This window comes from Kogia breviceps, chromosome 18 (genome assembly GCF_026419965.1).
Source record: "Kogia breviceps isolate mKogBre1 chromosome 18, mKogBre1 haplotype 1, whole genome shotgun sequence".
Lineage (NCBI taxonomy): Eukaryota > Metazoa > Chordata > Mammalia > Artiodactyla > Physeteridae > Kogia > Kogia breviceps.
In genome coordinates, this window is record NC_081327.1 from 4528254 (window position 1) to 4552990 (window position 24737).

Below are 24737 nucleotides of genomic sequence, written 5' to 3' on the forward strand. Positions count from 1 at the left end.
AATAGAAGACATGAAGAGATGAAACAGATTTGAATCCTTGTTTTAATGATTTAAGGTACATATACATAAGCAAGTGTCTGCAATCCAAAGTAAAAGTAATAAATGCCCTAACCAAGGTATAAATATATATATATATATATTCCGTGGCCTTGAATTTCTTCTACACCATCATGTTAATGGTTTAAATAGTAATAAGATTACTAACATTTTATGTATATGTGCTTGTGTGCCCACATCTGTAATGACCTTTCATGCTATTCCATGTCATTCACCTTGGGTATCTTTCAAGCTTTTCTCAGGGATCCCTCTGTCAATGTACTTTTTTTTAAACATCTTTATTGGAGTATAATTGCTTTACAGTGGTGTGTTAGTTTCTGCTGTATAACAAAGTGTCAGTGTACTTTTAATGCTCTCCTTTACTTAACTGATTTTTAAGCTTCAATTCCAGGGCTCAACCACCTGAGTTCAGGTGCTTGCTGTGTCATTGCTTAGCTTCTTGACTTGGTTCGAGTTTCTCTTGGTGTCTCTGACACAGTTTTCTGCTCTGTAAAATGGGAACATAACTTTCTCAAATGAACTGTTATATTGATAAGAAGTTCGTGCTTGTAAAGTACTTATTTTGAGTAATGTTTTGTCTATAGGAAGTATTCAAACACTTTTAGTCATTGCTGTTTCTATCATCATCATAATTGAAGATTTTGAGTTTTCTTTAAAGCCATTGTGGACTTTGTCATCTCTGAAGCCACCACTCACAGTGTAACTTATTTAAATATTGAATATCACTCAATGTTTAGAACATAGTATCTGACACTTCTGCATAGACAACCTGTTGTTTAGTATTATTTATATATGTTTTATGGATTCTCCACAAAGATAACAAATCCATATTTATTGGATGATATGATAATCTCTTATGAAAAAGCATAAGAATTTAAAATAAGGGACACAGTATTTGCTCCAGATACCTTAACACAGATCTTTCAGAACATACACTTGAACCAAATCGATCCTTACCCCTCTCTCATCTTTCCATTTTGTATGAAGATAACTTTTCTCCTGACCTGTTGTTGAAATGTATTTTCATTTCAGGAATGGTTGAACTTCAAGGATGTGGTCATTGAATTCTCTCAGGAGGAGTGGGAATGCCTGGACCCTGCTCAGAGGGCCTTGTACAGGGACGTGATGCTGGAGACCTACAGGAACCTGCTCTCTGTGGGTGAGGATCACTTCCTTCTAGAAGTTGGGATCTCGTGTTTTGCATTTTTCCCTGTGTGCTTCTTGGGAGGCCCTGTTTTTGTCATGTGGTCTGAAAGCCCTGTTGACACAGACATGATGCGACATCACGAGTTTAAACTGACCCTTTCTTCAGATGATCTGCCTGTTTCATGTTACATTAGGGGTTGTTCCAGAGCTTAATTATGTATAAAGCTCAATGGCAAACTTTTAAAAGATGTCCAGTTTCTTGTCTTCTGCCCTGTGGCTTTGACTGACTATTTCTTGGAAGAGTGTTAGATATATGTATTACACTGTTCCCGATGCATTTAGAAGGAGGAGGTGGATGAATTTGTGAAACCTGTAATGTCCTCACTCCTCAGCTGAACAAAGAGCTGTGGTTTTGGAAAAACCACACCAATTTACATTTCTTTGTTCTGATAAGCAGGAATTTCTTTTTCTGATATGAACATTATCTCCATTTTTGGAGCAAGAGGAAGAGCCCAGGACTCTCGTGAGTGGTGTGAAAATAGCAAAAAAACCAAATGGGTAGGAATGTATCAAAAGTGTGAGCACAGGTGGGATCTCAGGGCAGAGAGGAAGCCACAACATTAAATGTGTTTGGGAACCTCTTCTCAGGGTGGAGAGTTCTCTGGGAAAACCAAAGTTTCTTTATTAAACTCTCAGAGGAGACTTTCCTTCTACCCGAGTTATCACTCTAGCCTTCCAAATGTAAAATGTATTCTTTCACCCTCCAGTGGTGCTGCAGCCTCTGTAGAGACAAAGGCAAGGTCTTTATCAAGATCCACAACACTCCCCATCTGGCTGCTGTGAACTGGTTGTGGCTTGAATTTTAGGAGCATCACGCGGGCTGTGTTATTGGGTTGTCTTGTCCCCTCTTCTCTCTTTATGGACTTGGTTTTATTGGATGCTCAGTTCTTAGTCCATATAGATCAAAGCTGATTGATGCCTCTAGTATCTAACCCCTGACCCTGTCCTGGTTTCATGTCTGTTGTATTTGGAAGATTTAATCAGAAGATGGAAAACACCGGCTGCTATTTAATTTTTCTTTTTTTTTTGGTTGCGTTGGGTCTTCTTTGCTGCGCGCGGGCTTTCTCTCGTTGCGGCGAGCGGGGGCTACTCTGTTGTGGTGCGCGGGCTTCTCATTGCGGTGGCTTCTCTTGTTATGGAGCACGGGCTCTAGGTGCATGGGCTTCAGTAGCTGTGGCACGTGGGCTCAGTAGTTGTGGCACACGGGCTTAGTTGCTCTGTGGCACGTGGGGTCTTCCTGGCCCAGGGCTCGAACATGTGTCCCCTGCATTGGCAGGCGGATTCTTAACCACTGTGCCACCAGGGATGTCCCTGCTATTTGATTTTATCTGGCACCTCAGAACGTGTATGGAGCTGTCTCAGTCCCTGTCTTCCTATTTAGATCTGTCAGCCATTTCTTCTGTTCTGCTTTTGCCACACATTTCAGGGGTGTGTGGAATAGCCAGGTGCATTGGATCTTCTGTGATTGTTACTTAGGAAAACTGTAAGGACAGTGGACAGAGAGATCCTCTTTTTGATCCTAAATCCAACAAGGGGAACATACATGAATCTTCCGGGCTCTTAGCTTGGCGTCCCTGGGTCGAGCAAATGGTCCCATCTCAAGATCTTATAATATCCGACTCCCATATCTTGTATTTTTTCGCTCCTGTACTGCTCTATCTAGTCTGGGAATGTAGACTCTTCCTGACTTTACTTTCTCCTTAGTGTGTGTAAGTTTTCCTCTTCAACTTGATTTTGAAGTATGTAGTCCTAGCGTCTGAAATCGTCTCCAGTTTCTTTGCTGTGGTAATCCACCTGTGTTTAATGGGCAGCTTCTAGTGGACTCTCTGTAGAGTGGGTTTACTGGGTAACAGAAAAGTTTTGAAGGAAAATGCTTTCCCTCATATGCTGTAATATTTTCCCGTTACGACAAAATCACCGCTTGAAGCTGCTTAGTGGAGTGGTCAGCATGTTCTGAGATACAGGACAGAAAGTGTCTGAAGACCTTGACCTATACGTCTTCCCAGTTTCTCTTTCCGGCTTTGAGCAATGTCACAAAAGCCTGTGCGAAGGGCACCGTGGCAGTGTTGTTCACGTGTACTAACGTCCATCCCCTTCGAGCCTCAGGAAGTGGTGTAGCAGTTTCTCCGAACAGCAGTGTTGTCCACGTCCACACCCTCATATTTGTGAGGCTGTCGACCGAACCGTTCCTGCCGTGCCACGTGTTCCATCACCTGTGTGCCATTGTTCTTTCTGCCTTCACACACGATTGTGAAGCAGCTTAATGAGAGACCTTATGAAGTACAGTGATACCTTCGGTGATAAAGCATCATTTGTTTTGTTCAAGGCACTGCAACTTTCATTTTGTATATTTTCATGCATTATAAATGACTGTCTTTTATTTTTATCATTAGGTTTCTGTTTTTGCTCTTCGTTTTTGTTTTTTATTTGCAATATGTGGGATGGTTGGTTGAGAAAGCCCCCCACCCCATGGTGGAATTGGTGATCAGTTCCTTTTAGAGTTCTTTATGTAGTCTATTTTTTCTTAAAATTTATTTATCTTTGGCTGCGTTGGGTCTTTGTTGCTGTGCGCGGGCTTTCCCTCGTTGCAGCGAGTGGGGGCTACTCTTCATTGCGGTGCGCAGGCTTCTCATTGCAGTGGCTTCTCTTGTTGCAGAGCACGGGCTCTAGGCATGCGGGCTTCTGTAGTTGTGGCGAATGGGCTTAGTTGCTCTGTGGCATGTGGGATCTTAGTTCCCAGACCAGGGCTCGAACTGGTGTCCCCTACATTGGCAGGCGGATTCTTAACCACTGTGCCACAAGGGAAGTCCCAGGATCACTTATCAAAGAAAAATATATTATTTTTGGTTGAGAACAAATTCTAAATGGAGAATATAGGGTGTCAGTTGTCAAGTTGGAAGTAGCACAGATCTTATTTTCTCTGCAGGATATTTTGGCTCTGAATGTCACTACATCACTGGAAAATGGCAGGATAGCTTCCAGGCATTTGGCAATGGAGAGTCTCTCCTTGTCACAAACTATAGTTGGAATTTTGGGGTCTTTCTTTTTTAAAAAAAAAAAACAAACAACAAATTTATTTATTAAATAAATATTCTTGATGTTAAACTATTATTGAATATATGATTTACAAATATTTTGAATTATACCATACATTGTTTTTTAACTCTGCTGAGTATGATTTAGTGCACAGTAGTTAATAGTTATGATGTAGTCCAATTTATCTGTTTTTAGTTTGTTGGCCTGAGCTTTTGCTGTTAATATCTGATAAATCATTGGTGAATCCAATGTTAAGAATCTTTTTTGGTAATTTACTTATAGGAGTTTTATTCACTAGGGACTTAGGTTTAGATCTTTGAAGCATTTTGAGTTAATACAATAACGGTCCATCTAAATTCTTCTGCATGTGGATATCCAGTTTTGTCAACACCTTTTGTTCCGTAGACTGCCCTTCCCCCATTATGTGGTCTTGATGTTCTTGTGGAACATCATTTGACCTTATACACAAAAGTTTTTTTCTGAATCTCTTGTGTTCCGCAGGTCTCTCTGTCTTTATGCCAGTACCATACTGCTTTGATTAGTGTAGCTTTGGAAAAAGTTTTGAAATAAAGAAATGTGAATTGTCTGACTTTGTTTTCCAGCTTGTTTTTGCTATTCATTGTCTCCTGAAATTCCACAGGAATTGTAGGATTGATTCATCTGTTTCTTCAGCAAAGTGGTATTGGGATTTGGGATTACACTAGGGATTATTTTGAATATCCTGATAACTTTGGTTAGTATTGACATCTAGACAATATCAACTTAAAATATGGACTTGGGGTATCTTTGCATTTATTTGTGTCTTCTCTAATATGTTTCAGAAGTCTTTATTTTGCAGTAGTTACAAATCCTTCCCTTCTTGTATAATGTTACATTTAAATATTCTTTTTTAAATTCTATTGTAAATTGAATTGCTTTGATCATTTTTTTTTTTTTTTTTTTTTTTTTTTTTGCGGTATGCGGGCCTCTCACTGTTGTGGCCTCTCCCGTTGCGGAGCGCAGGCTCCGGACACGCAGGCCCAGTGGCCATGGCTCACGGGCTTAGTTGCTCCGCGGCATGTGGGATCTTCCCGGACCAGGGCACGAACCCGTGTCTCCTGCATCGGCAGGCGGATTCTCAACCACTGCGCCACCAGGGAAGCCCTGATCTTTTTTTTTGCGGTATGCGGGCCTCTCACTGTTGTGGCCTCTCCCATTGCGGAGCGCAGGCTCCGGACACGCAGGCCCAGTGGCCATGGCTCACGGGCTTAGTTGCTCCGCGGCATGTGGGATCTTCCCGGACCAGGGCATGAACCCGTGTCTCCTGCATCGGCAGGCGGATTCTCAACCACTGCGCCACCAGGGAAGCCCCAGCCCTGATCATTTTTAATGTTTAGAAACCCAGTTGGTTTTTGCATGTTGATGTTGTATCTAGTAATTTTTTTGAAGTCTTTCATTATTTGTATAAGTTTTTTTTTTTACTTATTAATGTTGCAGAATGCCTGTTACGGGTTGTCATTTTGTAGAAGATATTTAGAAAAATGTTGTTTTCATAAAAACTGTTCTATTGAATTCTTTTTCTCTATGGTATATATGTTTTATAATTCTAAACAGCGACATATTAGATAAGCTTGTTTTGGATTTTTTAGCATTATAATATATTATGTATTCATTAACATTTATTTATGTACACCAGGTATGCAGAATATATCTATAGTATAATGTATTTTTCTCAGAGACAGCAGTATGTTTACTGTTAATTGGTACGTGCTTTGGAGTCATGGTGGAAGAATTGCGTTCTTTTGAGAGCTGACATCAGTTTTTCCTGTATGAGTGTTTTTGTCATAGAGGGTTTGCAAGTAGTCTCCTCTAAAATCAATTTGAATTATATTTTATAACTCCTTTTTTAGTAAACAATTCTACTGCTTTAGTGTTTCTAATAATTTTAAGATCATAGTTGGGAAATTTCAAAATTTTTAAAAAATGAAAAAAAATGAAAAAAATACATAGCTGGGAAGTTTTACAACTGTGTTTGGTATAAGTATTACTTTTGGTGTAATATCACTTATTCAACATGAAACAGTTAATTTTGAATTTATCCCTATGGCTCTTTATGTCTTGTAGATATCTGTCTAATACATGTGGTCAAGCAATTACAACCCAAAGGGAACAGTGATCCAGGAGAAGTATTTCAAAGAGTGATCTTGGGAAGATCTAAAAGTCGTGAAATCAAACATTTTTACCTCACAGAAATCCAGAAAAATATGTATGACTTTGAGTGTCATTGGAGACATGATGAAAGAAATTACAAAGGAATGTCTATAACCCATAATGGAAATCTCACTGATAGAAGAGACCCACATGGTAGAAGGGATTCAGGAATCAAGCCCATTGGAAATAGGCTTGGATTAAACTTTCAGGGTAAACTGCAGGTATTTCAAACTGATGGGTTAATTTCTGAATGTGATGAAGTTGAGAGGTCCATCAACAATAGTTTCTCATTTTCACCACTTCAAAGAATTCCTCCTAGTGTCCAAACTAACATTTCTAATGTATATGGGAATGATGTTATGCATCCTTTAGTACTGACACAAGATCAGAAAACACACAGGGAAAAAGATTTTAAATGTATTGAGTGTGGGAAAACCTTTAGTCGTGGCTCAATTGTCAGGAATCGTCAGATAATCTGTTCAGAAGAGATATTACATAAATGTGATGTATGTGTCAAGGGCTTTAGTACAGATTCACACCTTGCAGTTCATGAGAGCGTTCATACGGGAAAGAAACCTTACAAGTGCAGTGAGTGCGGCAAGGTATTCAGTCAAAAAACAACCCTTGCAAATCATCAGAGAATTCATACTGGGGAGAAACCTTTCAAATGTAACGAGTGTGGCAAAACCTTTAATCGCTACTCAAACCTCAGTCGACATAAGATAATTCATACAGGAAAGAAATTATATAAATGTGATGTATGTGGCAGTGTCTTTAGTCGAAAATCAAACCTTGCAGATCATCGGAGAGTTCATACTGGAGAGAAACCTTATAAATGTAATGAGTGTGGCAAGCTGTTTAGTTACAGTTCACATCTTTCAACTCATCAGAGAATTCATACCGGAGAGAAACCTTACAAATGTAATGAGTGCGGCAAGGTCTTTAGTGAAAAGGCAACTCTTGCAAAGCATCAGAGAATTCATACTGGAGAGAAACCTTACACATGTAATGAGTGTAGAAAGGCCTTTAGTCAGAAAGCACATCTTCAGCTCCATTGGAGAGTTCATACCGGAGAGAAGCCTTTCAAATGTGATGAGTGTGGCAAGGTCTTCAGTCGAAATTCACACCTTACAAGTCATCAGAGAGTACATATTGTAGAGAGACCTTTCAAATGTTTTGAGTGTGGAAGAGCCTTTACTGAGGTCTCAACCCTCACTAAACATCAGAAAACCCATACCTGAGAGAAATCGTGCAAGTGTGATATATGTGGGAAGGTCTTTAAATCTCAAAGTAGAAAAGAAACTATACAAATATCACGAGTGTGGCAAAGCTTTTACGTGTGTAAGCCTCACTTATGATCAGATAATTCACACTGGAGTGTTACATTACAAATGCAATGAGTGTCTCAAAGTGTTTAGTCAAAATGCTTACCTTGTGATCCAAGACAGAATTCATATTGGAAGAAACTGTAAGAAATGTAATGAGTGTGGTAAGTTCTTAAGTGTGCTTTCAGGCCTGGCTTGCCATCAGCTGATGTATACAGGTGAGAACCCTTAAAAGTGTAGTGAAGGTTGTAATGCTTTTAACAGCTGTTCACATCTTAGGCTTTCTGAGAATATTCATACTGGATAAGAGCCCAGATACATGTATTTAATGTGGTCAGACCGTTGATAATGCATTCTGGAAAGAATCCTCACCAGTGCCATGAATGTGAGAAATCTGTTCTCATGGCTCACATCACACCGATGATCAGGTAGTCTGCACTGGACAGAATGTTACGAATGTATTGAATTTTGCAAAGCTTTTAGGTTGTGCCTTAAACTCAGGGATCATCAAATACTTCATTCTTTACAATGCGATGAATATGTCAACATTTAATATATTGCTTACTTGTACTTAAATACCAGAATATTTATCTTGGAGAGAAACCTCAGAAGTGTAATGCGTGTGGCAAGGGTTTTACCCAAGCATCACAGTATGTGTTTCCCAGCGTACGGGAGCGATAACTCCCAAATGCAGTGGGTGTGGCAAAACCTTTACGCTGAGTTCAAGTATTAGGGAGCAGCAGAGAGTCCATATTGAAGAGAAGCCATAGAAACGTGAATCGAGGCTTTATCCAGGCCTCCCCATGCACTGGACTTTAGAATACACATCTTTAAGAGAAACCGCACAAAGCAATATGCGTGCTAAGCCTTGTAACTGAAGAACAAAACTGTGGAACACAGGATTTATGTTGGAGAACAAGATTTCATATGTTATGACTGTTGTAAATACGGATACATCCAGTAAGTTCGGTGTAATGAGAGAATTCATACAGGTTATAAAGTGTATATGTGGAAACTCTTCATGAATCAGTTAATTCTCGGCGTTTAACAAAAAAATCTCATGTTTGGGGGAATTCTTACAAATGTAATGAATCTGTTGAGTTTTTCAGCAGTTTTTTCAACAGACCACACATCAGAGAATGCATACTTGGAATAAACAAGTCTTTAGTTCTCTGAGGCTAACCTGAGATATTATATACTGCAGAATCATTACACGTCACAGTGTGTTAAAAGATGATGTGTATGTGAGAGGGACAAGGGCATGTGTTGAAATGGCCTGTTGTCTTCAGTGTATAAATAGTCAGTTATTCGGGTTTTCTTGAAAAGGCTACATTCATATTTATGCCTTTCAACCTGAAGTTTGAAGTAACACGGAAGAACAAATCTGAGTCCATATCGGACCTGTTTCTTTTACTTTAACCTTTGTATTCTCTTGCTTTCGGTAGAAGTGAATCAGTAAAGGGATGTTGCCTGTAAACTCAAATTATACATCATGGGCCATCTCTGGGAACCCTGACTTCCTTGTAATGAGCATTAAAGTAAAATACCTTTTTTAGCTACCAAGAAACAACCTGTCCAGGCCCTCCTGTGAATGGCTTCAGGAAGGAAGAAATTAACACAACCCCTCTGGAATGTCAACAACAAATCAATCAGTCAATCTAAGAAAGAAATGGAAAATTTTATTCAAACCAAATTTGAGGATGATAACCTGGGAAGAGTGTCTGAGAAAGCTCAGAACTATTCTGCCGGTTAGAAATCAAGGCACAGGGCTTCCCTGGTGGCGCAGTGGTTAAGAATCCTCCTGCCAGTGCAGAGGACACAGGTTCGAGCCCTGGTCCGGGAAGATCCCACATGCCGCGGAGCAACTAAGCCCGTGGGCCACAACTACTGAGCCTGTGAGCCACAACTACTGAGCTTGTATGCTACAACTACTGAAGCCTGTGCACTGCAACAAGAGAAGCTACTGCGATGAGAAGCCCACGCACCACAACGGATACCCAGTGCAGCCAAAAATAAATAAATAAATTTTTAAAAAAAGAAATCAAGGCACAGTTATTCAAGTTTTCTAAGACAGCGGTACAACACATGACATATTATTGACAGTTTACATAATCCAGATCTAAGCATCATTGCAGTGGGTCATGTGACCCTTACAAGATCAATAAGGAATGCTATCTTTTAAGGAGTTTTCCTGTTGATGCTAGGAGAATGTTGCTCTTATGGTTGAGTATGTATTCTGCTGATGGGGGAGGTTTGCTTGATGCATAATGCAAATACAGTTCACAGTGGAACGAGAGAGGAGGCGAAAGGGCCGAGAGGAATTAATGTTTAAATGTTCCTGTCTTGCCTAATAGTTGAATTTTATTTCACAGGAGTCTGACCTGATCCAGGACTTTACTTCCCCCTCTTTTACTGTAAAGAGCCTGATTTCTAACTCAGGACATGTGATTCTTGGCGTTGCTAGTCCCCCATTTTCTTGGTCTGCTGGCTTTCAGAATAACGTCACTGTTCCTTGCCCCCAAAAGTAGCCTCTCTATTTTTTGGCCTGTTGTGCAGCGATCCGTAAGAGCTTGGCCTTGGTGACAAGATAATCTTATTTCGTCATTACAGGCCTTTGATGATGGTCTCTGGGAAGAATCAGTAACATGAGGGGGCCGACTTCATTAGCTGTGGTTCCTGCACGTCCATGTTCCCTGGAAAAACAAGGCCCCTGAATTACCAGATCCAATACCCTGTGGATGAGCCGCAGGGAGGGGCAGGGAATAGTGTAAAACTGTGACTTGACTCATCGTGGTTATGTTCAGGGTGCCCTTGCAGAGATAAGCCAGGGTGGGTTTAGTGCAGAATGCTCTACCAGCTGACCATGAACAAAGCAGGAAGGACATGCAGGGACTGGGCGCTTTGTGGGAGGAGAGTGACAGGTTATTAGGGACTGATTATGTGGTAGGAACAATGCACAGGAAAACTTAATCACTTTATCTACTGCACGAGCATATGTGTTGTCTACATCTCTGACCAAGAAAGAAATTGTCTGATTTTTGGATATTGAAGAGAGCAGTTATCTTCAGAGTAATATTTAATCAGAAGCACCAGAAATATGTGTATGTTTATGATTCACATTTTAATTGCTGCCATTACATTTTGCTACTGTTTTATTGAGAATGTACCATAGGTCTCCTGTTTTTTTTTTTTTTTTTTTTTTTTTTTTTTTTTTTGTGGTACGCAGGCCTGTCACTGTTGTGGCCTCTCCCGTTGCGGAGCACAGGCTCTGGACGTGCAGGCTCAGCAGCCATGGCTCACGGGCCCAGCCGCTCCGCGGCACGTGGGATCTTCCCGGACCGGGGCACGAACCCGTGTCCACTGCATTGGCTGGCGGACTCTCAACCACTGCGCCACCAGGGAAGCCCAAGTCTCTTGTTTTAAGTAATAAAATTTAATCATCTTTTAAATCCTGGATGCACTATGTTCCTTTTACCAATACAGTTTTATCCTGCCTCAGTAATTTATAACAGAAGCTAGGAGTGCACCATTAGGTTCTCAGTGTTGAAAGAATCTATAACAATTTCTTCCCAATATGGGATCAAATAACATACAAGTTGGGGATTATGAACTCATAAATTGTACTTGAGTTATTCTCTCCACTCTGTTCCAGAATATTCAGATGGCTGTCGTGCAAACAGCATAGCAGTGAATTTCATACTGACTTCCATTGATGTACAAAAATTGAATCAAATAAATTTAAAGATCTAATTGGCTTTATTGAATGATTCATGCATTGGGCAGCATCCCACCTAGTAAATAAAGAGGTGCTGCAAGGAGCTGTACAAAGTGGGAAAGCACATGATGTTGAGCATCTTTTCATGTGCTTTTTGAATGTGTATTATAGATATTTGGTTTGTGGTGACTATGAAGTTTTTATATGGATATGGGACTCTGCACTTCCTGGACTTGCCTGATTTCCAAGCTCTGTCTTCCAGCTCACTGATCCATTCTTCTGCCTCATTTAGCCGATTATTGATTTCCTCTATTGTGTTTTTCCTTTCAGTATTTCTTCAGTTCTGTTTGGGGGTTACTTATGTTTTCTACATCTTTGTTAAAAAGCCTCATTTCTCACTCTGTGCATCCATTCTCCTCCCGAATTGTTTGATCGTTTTTCCCATCATTATTCTGAGCTCTTCCTCGGGTAGATTGCGTATCTCCACGTCAGTTCTTCTGGGTTTTTGTCGTCTTTCTTCGTCTGAAACGTATTCCTCTGTTGCCTCATTTTGCCTAATTTGCTATTTGTATTTTTATATATGTGGTAGGTTTGTTACGTTTCTTGACCTTGGAGCAGTGGCCTTGGTAGAAGATGCCCTGTGCGTCTCAGCAGTGTACACCCCTCATGTCACCCAAGGGCCAGAAGCCAGGTGGTCCCAGGGTAGTGTCTGGACTGTATCTGTGGACTGTGTCTGCAGGTTGTATGACTGTAGTTTTCTTGCTTCTGGTGTCTGTGACCTGGTTGGTGAGGCTGGTCTAGAGGCTTCTGCCTGTCCACTGTTGGTTGGACCTGGATCTTGGCCCTTTGGTGGGCAGGTTTATGTCTAGGGGCATGTAGAGAGGTGGCTGCCTCAGGAAGCCTTTAGGCAGCCTGTCTGCTGATGGGTGGGGCTGTGTCAACTGAGACGATCTGTAGTTTTTTTTGTTTGTTTGTTTTGTTTTTTGGTTCATTCTCTTTTTGTATTTTCCGTTGAAAGATTTTTATATGTGGAACCTTCCTTACACTTCAATAATATATTCCCTTTAGTCATGGTATGTGAGCTTTTAATGTGATTTTGATTTTAGTTGACTATTTTGTTTTTGGTTTTGTTTTTAGCTGTGCAACGAGGAATGCAGTATTGATGATTTTTTGCATCATTATTTGTTAGGGATTTTGCTGTGTGATTTTCTTGTAGTGTCACCGTTTGACTTTGTATTAGAATAATTCTGGACTCAAAGAGTTTGGAACTGTTCCCTTTTCTCCAGTATATTGGGGAAGAGTTTAAGGAAGGGAGGTCTTAATTGTTTTTAAATGTTGGGTAGCATTCTGCAGTGAAGCTCTCCGACTTTCCTTTGTTGTATGATTTTTGAATAGTGATTCAGTCTCCTTACAATGTGTAGGTTTGTTAGGATTTTAAATGTTTTCATGATTCTGTCTTGGTAGATTTTGTTTCTCTAGGAATTTCTCTGTTTTAGGTTAGCCAATATTAAAAAAAATTATTTTTGGCTGTGTTGGGTCTTTGTTGCTGCGGGCGGTTTTTCTCTAGTTGCGGCGAGTGGGGACTCCTCTTCGTTTTGGTGTGTGGGCTTCTCACTGTGGTGGCTTCTCTTGTTGCGGAGCACGGGCTCTAGGTGCACGGGCTTCAGTAGTTGTGGCTCGTGGGCTTCAGAGTGCAGGCTCAGTAGTTGTGGCACATGGGCTTAGTTACTCCTTGGCATGTGGGATCTTTCGGGACTAGGGATCAAACCTGTGTCCCTTGCATTGGTAGGTGGATTCTTAACCACCATACCACCAGGGAAGTCCCTGGGTTAGTCAATATTTAGACATAGAATTGTCTAAGTATTTTCTTCTAAATTAAAAAAAAATTTTTTTGTAGGGTCAGTTGTAATCTTTTATAATGTCCCCTCTTTCATTTCTGATTTGGTAATTTGCTCTCTTTTTAAAATATAGATAAGGTTTTGTCCATTGTTCTATTTTTCAAAGAAATGTTGTGTTGTCTTTTTCTGTAGTTTTATTCTCTTTCATTTGTCTAATCCTTTTTCCTACCTTCTGCTAGCTTAGGCATATTTTGTTCTTCTAAGATCTTTTTACTTTGTTCTTTTTCAAAAAAAGGAATTTTTTATTCACAATGTAAATTCACAAGGGAATTCATCACAAGTGTGAATAGGGTATTTTAAAGAGCAATGCATCAACAGAAAAGAATTTTCCCCCTATTTCGCTTTCTCTTTAGTTTGCACCCATAATTTAACATAGATAAAATAAACTTACTGTCATAATTGTTTGACAGTATATGTAAGTTCATTATGCTCTACACCTTAAACTTATAGAGTGATTGATGTATGTCATTGTATAAAGAGTTGTTTCTACAACTCATGTTACTGTGTAAATAGTTGGTTTTAAAAAGGCAAATAATTAAAACACGTTGGACAAAGCAAAGAATAACGCAGTTTATAACAATTTAAAAATACTTTTTTTTTCCCTCGGTACGCGGGCCTCTCACTGTCGTGGCCTCTCCCGTTGCGGAGCACAAGCTCCGGACGCGCAGGCTCAGCGGCCATGGCTCACGAGCCCAGCCGCTCCGCGGCACGTGGGATCCTCCCAGACCGGGGCACGAACCCGTGTCCCCTGCATCGGCAGGCGGATTCTCAACCACTGCGCCACCAGGGAAGCCCCCCGTATTGTTTTTAAGGCAATGGTTAGTGACCTAAATGATCACATGCCTTAGTCCTCCAGTCTCAGACTCTCCAGGTCCTGTCCGAGCTTCTGAAACTGAGTAGTATGTTGAATTTGACCTTCTGCATTAATAGGGAATAGAAACGGAAAAGCTGTTTTATAGGGTGTCGGTAGGAAATAGATCATTCTACCTAGAGTTTTGTATTTGTAATAGTAACTAGTCCCATTTTTTTTTAAACATTTATTTATTTTATTGGGCTGAGTCGGGTCTCAGTTGCGGCATACGGGATCTTCGTTGCCACAGGCGGATTCTTTACCACTGGACCATCAGGGAAGTCACCCCATTCTTATTTCTTAGTTACTTAATTCCCATTTAGGAAATAAATGTTCCTGGCTCCAACCAATGATCCATGTCAACCCCTCCCGCTGCTCCAGGAGACTCTGGTTTCCAGACCACTGAATTGCTTCCGCCTCACTAGCAAGATGTCCGAACAACCTGAGGGCAAAAATAGCTTTTTTATTCAAACCCTTTTAAGAGGAAATATCTTGGCTTCAGACGTAATTGGTCCACACAGCCATAACCTTTTACCTGCAAACTCTTGCAGACAGTAACTTAAACTGGCCAAGGTACTGGAAGCACCACCCCCTCTCTGCTCCCAGTTCTTCCCTCCGGCGCTCAGTGAGCACACCTGGGTTGTCTTTTAGCTCCGCCCCGCCCCGCCCCGCCCCGGAAGCCCCGCCTCTAACTCCAGAAGCTCAGCCTAAGGACCCGGAAAAGGAGAGCGCGGAGCCAAGGTCGCGGAGCGGAGCGTAAGTGTCTTTCTAGCCTAAGTCTGTACTGCGCGGTACCGCTCTACCCTGTCGTTGGAATGTGGGAGTTTCTAGGGACTTTAAATCCCAGCATCCGGCCCTCCGCCCCAGTAAATCCAGACGTCGCCCTTACGGGTAGGGTATTTTCCCCCTGGGTTTGAAGTCTCGCTGAGGCCGACTCTCGCTGAGGCCCTTGACTCTTCTACCTCTGGTCTACGTAGGCACCGCAACATTTTCCTGCTTATAATGTGTTACTGTCCCGGCCTCCCTTGTGAAGTCCTTTTCCGCGAGGTGGGTGCGCGCCCCCCAGCCTGGCCCTCTCGGCCCCTGGAGGGCAGCGCCGGACGCCCCGCTTCCGGAGAGCCCGCGTCCTCTCCCCGGTCCTGGGATTTTGGAGAGCCCGCCCCTCTCCGAGACCCCCTCCCTACCTCCCCGCCCCTCTGCCCTCGCCTCCTCCCTCTGGTAGGTGGGCATTTTATACGTGAGTGAATGGAATCAGGAAAAGCAGAGACAGGCTGAGATCGAAGTAGAAAAACTGAGAAGAAAAGAATGAGGGAGGGGCTTCCCTGGTGGCGCAGTGGTTGGGAATCTGCCTGCCAATGCAGGGGGCACGGGTTCGAGCCCTGGTCTGGAAAGATCCCGCATGCCGTGGAGCTACTGAGCCTGCGCGTCTGGAGCCTGTGCTCCGCAACAGGAGAGGCCGCGACAGTGACAGGCCCGCGCAACGCGATAAAGAGTGGCCCCTGCTCCCTGCAACTGGAGAAAGCCCTCTTACAGAAACGAAGACCCAACACAGCCAAAAATAAATTAAAAAAAAAAAAAAAAAGAAAGAATGAGGGAGAACCAGTGGGAACGTAGAGAGTGGCTGAAGCAAAGAGGTAGTAAAATGAAAGTGATTAAGTCTGGAAAGTAACAGGTGAATATATCATGGAGAAAGAAATTAAGCCGGATCTGCAGAGATTGCAGGGCAACATAAGGAAGGGGACCTGGATCACCCTCAGAAGGGGATAACAATGGAGTCACTTCACACAGAGGAGGGGGAGATGATAAAAGAGTTGGAACCTTGGCCTCCAGAGCATCATGGTGCTGGGAGAAAAACCAGACAAAGGGTGACAAGAGGAGCAGAGGAGGAGAGAGCAGGAAGGAAGCACAGCCACCTGGGGTGCCCGAGAGTGGGGAGGAATGGATAGTAACAGGGACAGAAGGGGTGTAACTGGAGGCATGGTGTAACCACAGAGATGCGGGAAGAAAAATATAGAGCGATTTAGGACAGTCGTACAGGTTGCGGAGAAAGAGCATCAAGAGGGCGAACCGGTTGCAGAGTGGGGCGGGACAGGTGTGAAGGAGGAAATGGAGAGGAGGGCAGGAACAGGAAAGTAGAGGAAAAAGAAACAAAGGCAGAAGTGAAATAGGGAGACAGAGAAACAGAATAAAATGGAAACACCTACTAGTGCAGGTGGAGGGGGAAAGGGGATCCAGATGGGTGGTGAGTTGTTTGGCTGTGGATGATTATGTTGTGATAATCTTGATTTGAGTCTTTAGAATCTACTGTAGTTAACATTTGTTTAAATTATACAGGTGAGGGTTAGAATTGCACAACTCCTGTCTGTAAGGCCTGTGCATTTTGTAACTGTTTGTATCAGAAGAAAACGTCCATTTGCAAACCCTGTTGAGCAGAGGGGCAGTGACTTGATTCACTTAGATGTGGGGCACCCCCTTCCCTTTTCCTGGTGTGGAGCCGAGCTCAGGGGAGAGAAGTGGAGCAAGAAAAGACTGACTCTGTCACTACATGGTGCCTTTTAAAGGAACATTGAAAGTGTGTTTTGTAGTAGATTTACTTCTTTTCTTTTTGTTTCTTTACATTTAATTCTTTTGTAGCTTGAAATAAATCTTAGTTCATTCAATTTCTTTGTTCCTCTGAATAATTTTTAACTTCTGAAAGAAGCTTTGCTGGCCTCCAGTATTCTATACATGTCATTCATTGCATCTTTAAGAAGGAGCTATGTAATTTCTGCATTTAGGGGATTTTCCTGTTTTCCTTATGCTTTCTGTGTGTAGTTTTATTTCATTGTGGTTAGAGAAGATACTTTTTTTTTTTTTTTTTTGGTCTTGTCGGATCATAGTTCCCTGATCAGGGATCAAACCTGTGCCCTTGGCAGTGATCGTGTGGAGCCCTAACCACTGGACCTACCACCAGAGAATGACCATATCCTCAGTTTTGTTTTTTTCAAAACGTTGACACCGGTCTTTTAGATTAAAAACAATAAATAAATTATTGCTTTTAAAAATTTGTTTCAAATTTAAGCCTGGCCTGAGTGACTTAGTGACTCTGAGTCCCCCCATTCCCGAGGGCTGAGATCTGGGCTGAGGCTGAGGGGCTCCGCTCTGCGTGGGGATGGATCAGGGCTGGTCTGTGACCTGAAGGGGATCGTCGGGTCCAGCTGAGGTGCCCGCTGCTGCTGTGTACGTGAGGGCCTCACCAGGAGGGGAGAGTGACTTGTTTTTTTGTTTGTTTTTGGCTTTGCCACACGGTTTTCGGGATCTCAGTTCCGTGACCAGGGATTGAACCTGGGCCCCAGCAGTGAGAGCCCAGAATCCTAACCACTAGGCCACGAGGGAAGTCCCAGGGAAGTGTGATCTGAAGGAAAGTGTGGGAAACTTCACCTATTGGTCTCTGTGTGGGAGTTACTGTCCTGTGTCCCTCTTGGGACAGTGGGCAGCAGGGGACTGTCTGTTCCACGTGCTGAGGGCTTCCCTGTGTGTGCGGTGGTGACTCAGGAAGGGGGTGTGTTGATTCTAGGCATTAAACAGTATCTTTCAAACTTTCAAGATTGACTGCTAAAGAATCATGTTGCCTAAGGAGTATGCCCGGAAGAGGAGGAAGAGGAAAGAACTGGAGTCAGGAATGACTCTTTCTCAGGTAAAGTCATATTCTCAGTTGATTATTTCATCTTATTTCTTGAAATGCCCTTCTTTGGACTCACTAATCTTCTCTGACTCTGAAGTATCCTTCCTGACACCTGTACATCAGTCACCCAGGGCCTTCCCTCAGGGCCTGTCCTCTCCACTTGGATTCCATCTCCGCAGAATCCTGTGACCTGGATCTGGAACTTGTAAAGTTTCTCTGCTGGGTATAGTCCTGGGCAGGGCTTCACACCCATGGATGGGTCAGTGCTGTTGGGCACCAGGGATTGTAGAGGGACCCCATCTGAATGCACTGTCCTCTCTTTACAAAACAGAATGAAGAAGCTACACTTGGAAGGCAGGTATTAATATGCAGAAATGCCTGGTAAGTTCTGGAAGAGACCAATAAGGAGAAATTTATTTGTTCTGAGTTTATATAATACATTCTTAGCTAAATGACTGTGTCACTGATTTCAACATCTTCATGACTGGGAATGGAATGGAAAGTTCAGAAATAGACATCAGTGATAAGAGGGTGTTTTATTCCATTATCCATTTTATAGTATGAAACCAACCTAAATTGTTGAGATTTGGAAGTTCTTGGAATCAGTTTCAATACCTCCATTCTTCAGTTTTTTGTCTTTTCACTGTGTTGCTTGTGTCCTTTGACACAGAAGGTTTTACCTTTGATGTAGGTAAGGTTTCAGCTTCATTCTTTTGCAGGGAGGTATCCAGTTTCCCAGCAGCATTTGTTATTGAGACTGTCTTATTTTCATTTTATAATCTTAGCACCTTTATGAATACATTTTACATATATGCAAAGGATTATTTCTGAGCATTCTCTTGTGTTCATTTGGTTTATGTATCTGTGTTTATACCAATACCACACAATCTCGATTGCTTTGTGATATGTTTTGAAATCTAAAAAAGGGAGGTCTCCATCTTTCTTCTTATTCAAGAGACTTTTGGCTATTTGTGGTTTCTTGAAATTCTCTATGACTTTTAGCATGATATTTTCTGTTTCTTCAAAAATTGCCATGGGAATTTTGATAATCATTCCATTGAATCTGTAGCACACTTTGGGTAGCTGGGATACTTTAAGAGTATTAAGTCTTATAGTCCATGAATATGAGATGACTTTCTGTTTATTTGTATCTTTTAAAATTTCTTTTAGCACCATCAAGTAGTTTTCAGTGTACACTTCTTTCACCTTCTTGGTGAGAATTTATTCCTAAATATTGATATTTCATTTGTTTTTAATGCTATAATAAATAAGATTGTTTTCTAATTTTCCTTTGATACTGTTCATTGTGTATAGAAACGCAACTGAAAGTTTTTGCATGTTGATTTTGTATCCTGCAATTCTTCAAAACATGTATTTTGATGTAGCAGTTTTCTTGTCAAAAGGTTACGGCTTCTTCATATCAAACCTTGTGTAGGAAAGAAGATAATTTTACTTCTTTTTCAATTTGGATTACTTTGATCTCTTTTTCTTGTCTAATTGCTCTGGCTAGGGGTTTCAGTACTTTGTTGAAGAGTAGTGCAGAAAGTATGCATCCTTGCCTTCCTCCTCATCTCAGAGGAAAAGCTTTCAGTCTTTCACGTTTGAGTATGACTTTAGCTGTGCTTTTTTCATAAATGGTGTTTATTATGTTGAGATAATTACTGTTTCTAGTTTGTTGAGTGTTTGTTTCTCTCTCTTTTTTAAAAAAAAAATTATGTTTATTTATTTATTTGGCTGCACTGGGTCTTAGTGGCAGATCCCTATCTCCATCTTCATTGTGGCACGGGGGATCTAGTTCCCTGACCATGGATTGAACCCGGACCCCCTATACTGGGAGCGTGGAGTTGTAGCCACTGGACTTGGACCACCAGGGAAGTCCCAAGTATTTATATCTTGAAAGTTTGTTGTGTTTTGTCAAATGCTTTTTTCTGCAGTAACTGAGATGATCCTTTGTGACATTTTTTCCTTTATTTTGTTAATGTGGTGTACCACATAATTGAGTTTTGTATATTGAGTCCTCCTTACCCCTTATAGTGATATAAATAAAATCCACTTGATCATGATGTCAGATCTTTTTTTTTTTTTTTTTTTTTTTTTTTTCGGTATGTGTGCCTCTCACTGTTGTGGCCTCTCCCATTGAGGAGCACAGGTACCGGATGCGCAGGCTCAGTGGCCATGGCTCACGGGCCCAGCCTCTCCGTGGCATGTGGGATCCTCCCGGACCGGGGCATGAACCCGCGTCCTCTGCATCGGCAGGCGGACTCTCAACCACTGCGCCACCAGGGAAGCCCTCAGATCTTTTTAATGTGGTGTTGAATTTGGTTTGCTGGTGTTTTGTTAAAGATTTTGTATCAATATTCATCAGGGGTATTGATTTATAGTTTTCCTTTCATCTGTTTTTGTCTGGGTTTGGTATCAGAATCATGCTGGCTCCATACATTGAGTTTGTGAGTATTCCCTCTTCAACTCTAACATTTTTAGCAAGATTAGTGGTAATTCTTTTGTAAATGTTTGGTAGAATTGGGTCCTGGGTTTTTTTTTGTTTGTTTGAAGTTTTTGATTATTGCTTGAATGTCTCTAGTTATAATTGGGTTCAATTTTTTTTTTTTATTTCTTAAGGATTAAGATTTAGTAGGTTATATGTTTCTAAGAATTTACCTGTATCTTCTCCATTCTATAATTTGTAGGCATTATTGTTCATAGTACTCTTTTATAATCCTTTAAAAAATTTCTTTGACATTATTTGCAATCTCTCTACTTTAGTATCTGTTTTCAGTTATTTTAATCTTTTTTCTTAGTACAGCTAAGTGTTTTTCCATTGAATTTTTCAAAATGCCAACGCTACTTTGCTTTTATATTTTTCTGCTTTGTATTTTGTTTATCTCTGGTCTAATCTTTATGATTTACCTCTTTTCCTTTTGCTAAATTTGGGTTCAGTTTGGGTTTTTTTCCCCTACTTCATAGAGGTATAAAAATAGATTTCTGGTTTTAGATCTTTTCTTTTTCTTATTTTAAGCATTTAGATTTCCTTTTTAGTACTGCCTTCACTGTGTGTTAAAAATTTTGGTATGTTGTATTTTCATTTTCAGCCCAATATTTTAAAATTCCCTTGTGATTTGTTCCTTGACCCATTGGTGCTTTAAGAATGAGTTGTTTAGGGAATTCCCTGGCAATGCAGTGGTTAGTGCTCCACACTTTCACTGCTTAGGGCCTGGGTTTGATTCCTGGTTGGAGAACTAAGATCTCACAAGTGGCGTGGTGTAGCCAAAAAGGAAAGAAAGAAAGAAAGAATGAATGAATAAAATATTTCAACTTAAAAAAAAGAATGGGTCTGTGAAAATCCCACATGCCACAGAGCAACTAAGCCCGTGCGCCACAACTACTGAGCGTGCGCTCTAGAACCCGCGAGCCACAGCTACTTAAGCCCACATGCCTAGAGCCCGTGCTCCGCAATGAAGAGTAGCTCCCTCTCATCGCAACTAGAAAAAGCCCACGCTCAGCAACGAAGACCCAACACAGCCTAAATAAATAAATAAAATTAATTAATTTTTAAAAAAAAAGAATGAGTTGTTTAATTTCCACAATTTGGGGAATTTTCTTTTTTCCTCTGCTGTTTATTTTTAGTTTTATTTTATTATGATAGAGAACATACTTTTTATGATCTCAATCTCTTAACAGTATTAAGATTTGCTTTTTGGCCTAGCGCATGGTCTGTCATGGAGAATGTTCCATGTGTGCTTGAGAAGCATGCTTCTGCTGCTCTTGTTGGGTGGAGTGATCTGTACATGTCTGTTATGTCTACTTGGTCTACAGAGTTGTTCAAGTCCTCTGTTTCCTTGTTGATATTCTCTTTGCTTCCATCCATAAGTAAACATGAGCCATTGAAGTCTCATACTATTCTTGTGCTGTTTCTCGCTTCATTTCTGTTAATGTTTGCTTCTGTTTTCTTGGAGATCTAATGATATATTCTTATATTGTTTTTGTTTTATCTTTTTGATAAATTGACCATTTTATCATTATATAATGTTTTTTGTCTTTTTTTTTTTTTCTGGTATTATGGAGTCACCCCTGCTCTCTTTAGGATGGAATATATTTTCCATCCTTTCACTTTTCACCTTTCCATGTATTTAGATTTGTGAATGCACACAGTTTTAACTCTCTGATTTGCTCTCTCTGTGGCTCTCGCTCTCTGTTTTCCTCCTGTTACTTACTCTAGTGGTCCCTGCTCAGGAAACCTGTACAGTGGTGAAAGGCAGGAACCCTGGCCAGCCCCCTTCACTGCACTGTAACTTCAGAGGGAATGCACAAGTATTTCCTTTTCGTCATGACGTTTGTTTGAAATGTGTTTTTTTTTTTTTTTTTTTTTTTTTTTTTTTTTTTTGCGGTATGCGGGCCTCTCACTGTTGTGGCGTCTCCCGTTGCGGAGCACAGGCTCCGGACGCACAGGCTCAGCGGCCATGGCTCACGGGCTTAGTTGCTCCGCGGCATGTGGGATCTTCCCGGACCAGGGCACGAACCCGTGTCTCCTGCATCGGCAGGCGGATTCTCAACCACTGCGCCACCAGGGAAGCCCTGAAATGTGTTTTTTAATAATAATTTTTTTCCACATTCTTTTTTTCATGAGTTTTAGTTCTCCAAGAAATTTATACCTTCACTGTTGTGATAAACTTTTTCTTAATCTGTGAAAATAATGTAGAATACTACTATTCTAATTTTGAATTGATTTTTTAAAAAATTTACTTATTTATTTATTTATTTATGGCTGCCTTGGGTCTTTGTTGCTGTGTGTGGGCTTTCTCTAGTTGCGGCGAGCAGGGGCCACTCTTCGTTGCGGTGCACGGGCTTCTCATTGCAGTGGCTCCTCTTGTTGCGGAGCACGGGTTCTAGGTGCGCGGGCTTCAGTAGTTGTGACATATGGGCTCAATAGCTGTGGCTCGCGGGCTCTAGAGCACAGGCTCAATAGTTGTGGCTCATGAGCTTAGTTGCTCCGTGGCATGTGGGATCTTCCCAGACCAGAGCTTGAACCTGTGTCCTCTCCATTTGGCAGATTCTCAACCATTGCGCCACCAGGGAAGTCCCGAATCAATGTTTTATTATTAGAAAAAACAAGGAAACTCTTGGCCTGTTAATGCCCAGGTATGTAAATTTTAATGGCTGAAGTTGTTTTTATATTTTTGAATATAGTTATTTTATTGAGATTGGAGTTAAAGTATTTTTTTTCATGATCATACCATTTTTCTTTTAGTAGCCTATTACGGAATCATGTTGAGAAACTAAATTCAGTACAGTTGATACGTTTTCATTGTCTGAAAGATGCTGAAATACCTGTGAATAAAAGGGTATTTTAAAAATTGAAAATATGTCAGGAAACAACTATCATTTCAGTAATTTAGTGTGGACATGTATGTGCATAAGTTCATGGATGTGCACGGCGTCCCTGGTTTAGGTAAACAACATGATTTAAAAACTATGTATTACATCTTTTGTAGTCAAAATTATATCTTCAGTATATTCAGTGGCCTTGAATTTTTTTTATGCTATCATGTTAATGGCTTAAATTGTAGTAAGATTACTAAAATTTTAAATATATGTGTGTGTGTGCCCACATTTATAATGGCCTTTCATGCTTTTCTGCGTTCACCTTGGACTTTCAAGTTTTCTCAGGTATCCCTCTGTGTGTCCTTTTAATGCTTTCTGTTACTTATCTGTTTGATTTTTTTTTTTTTTTTTTTTCAGTATGCGGGCCTCTCACTGTTGTGGCCTCTCCTGTTGCGGAGCACAGGCTCCGGATGCGCAGGGTCAGCGGCCATGGCTCACGGGCCTAGCCGCTCCGCGGTATGTGGGATCTTCCCAGACCGGGGCACGAACCCATGTCCCCTGCATCGGCAGGCGGAATCTCAACCACTGCGCCACCAGGGAAGCCCCTGTAGACTTTTTAATGATAGCTATTCTGACCGGTGTGAGGTGGTGCCTCGTAGTTTTTATTTGCATTTCTCTAATAATTAGTGATGTTGAGCATCTTTTCATGTGCCTTTTGGCCATATGTATGTCTTCTTTGGATAGATGTTTATTCGGGTCTTCTGCCCATTTTTTGATTGGGTTGTTCGGTTTTTTGATAATGAGCTATATATAAGCCATTGTATACTTTGGAAATTAATCCATTGTTGGTTGTCTCATTTGCAAATATTTTCTCCCATTCTGTAGGTTGTTCTTTCATTTTGTTTATGGTTTCCTTTGCTTTGCAAAAGCTTTTAAGTTTCATTAGGTCCCATTTGTTTATTTTTGCTTCTGTTTCCATTACTCTAGGAGAAAGATTCAGTATATCTTTCTATCCGTTTGTGTCATCTTTGATTTCTTTCATCACTATCTTATAACTTTCTGAGTACAGGTCTTTTGCCTCCTTGGGTAGGTTTATTCTTAGGTATTTTATTCTTTTTAATGAGATGGTAAATGGGATTGTTTCCTTAATTTCACTTTCTGATATTTTGGTTTTACTGTATTCAAATGCAACAGATTTCTGTATATTAATTTTGTACCCTGCAACTTTACCCTGTTCATTGGTGAGCTCTAGTAGTTTTCTGGTGGCATCTTTAGGATTTTCTATGTATAGTATTATGTCATCTGCCAACAGTGACAGTTTTACTTCTTCCCAATTTGGATTCCTTTTATTTTTCTTGTCCAATTGCTGCGGCTAGGGACTTCTTTCTGATGAAGCTGTACTAATCACATATTACAATATTATTTCCAATCCTTTATCACCCTCCTGTGAGATCATGCATGTCTGCCCTTTGATATC

At 41.0% G+C, this 24737-nt stretch overlaps 1 protein-coding gene across 2 annotated transcripts in view; it reads left to right on the forward strand.

The window, feature by feature from the left end:
• Nucleotides 1-8829, forward strand: part of LOC131744559 (zinc finger protein 836-like) — a 383402-nt gene extending 374573 nt beyond the window's left edge. The window contains exons 3-5 of one of the 2 annotated variants that reach the window (XM_067018898.1): nt 1090-1216; nt 4940-5032; nt 6403-8829. In XM_067018898.1, coding sequence (XP_066874999.1) covers nt 1090-1216; nt 4940-5032; nt 6403-7730 — 1548 coding nt within the window. In that variant the 3' untranslated portion in view covers nt 7731-8829. The remainder of the gene's footprint in view (nt 1-1089; nt 1217-4939; nt 5033-6402) is intronic. The other variant, XM_059044153.2, reaches the window with a different exon arrangement.
• The last annotated feature ends 15908 nt before the right edge of the window (nt 8830-24737 follow it).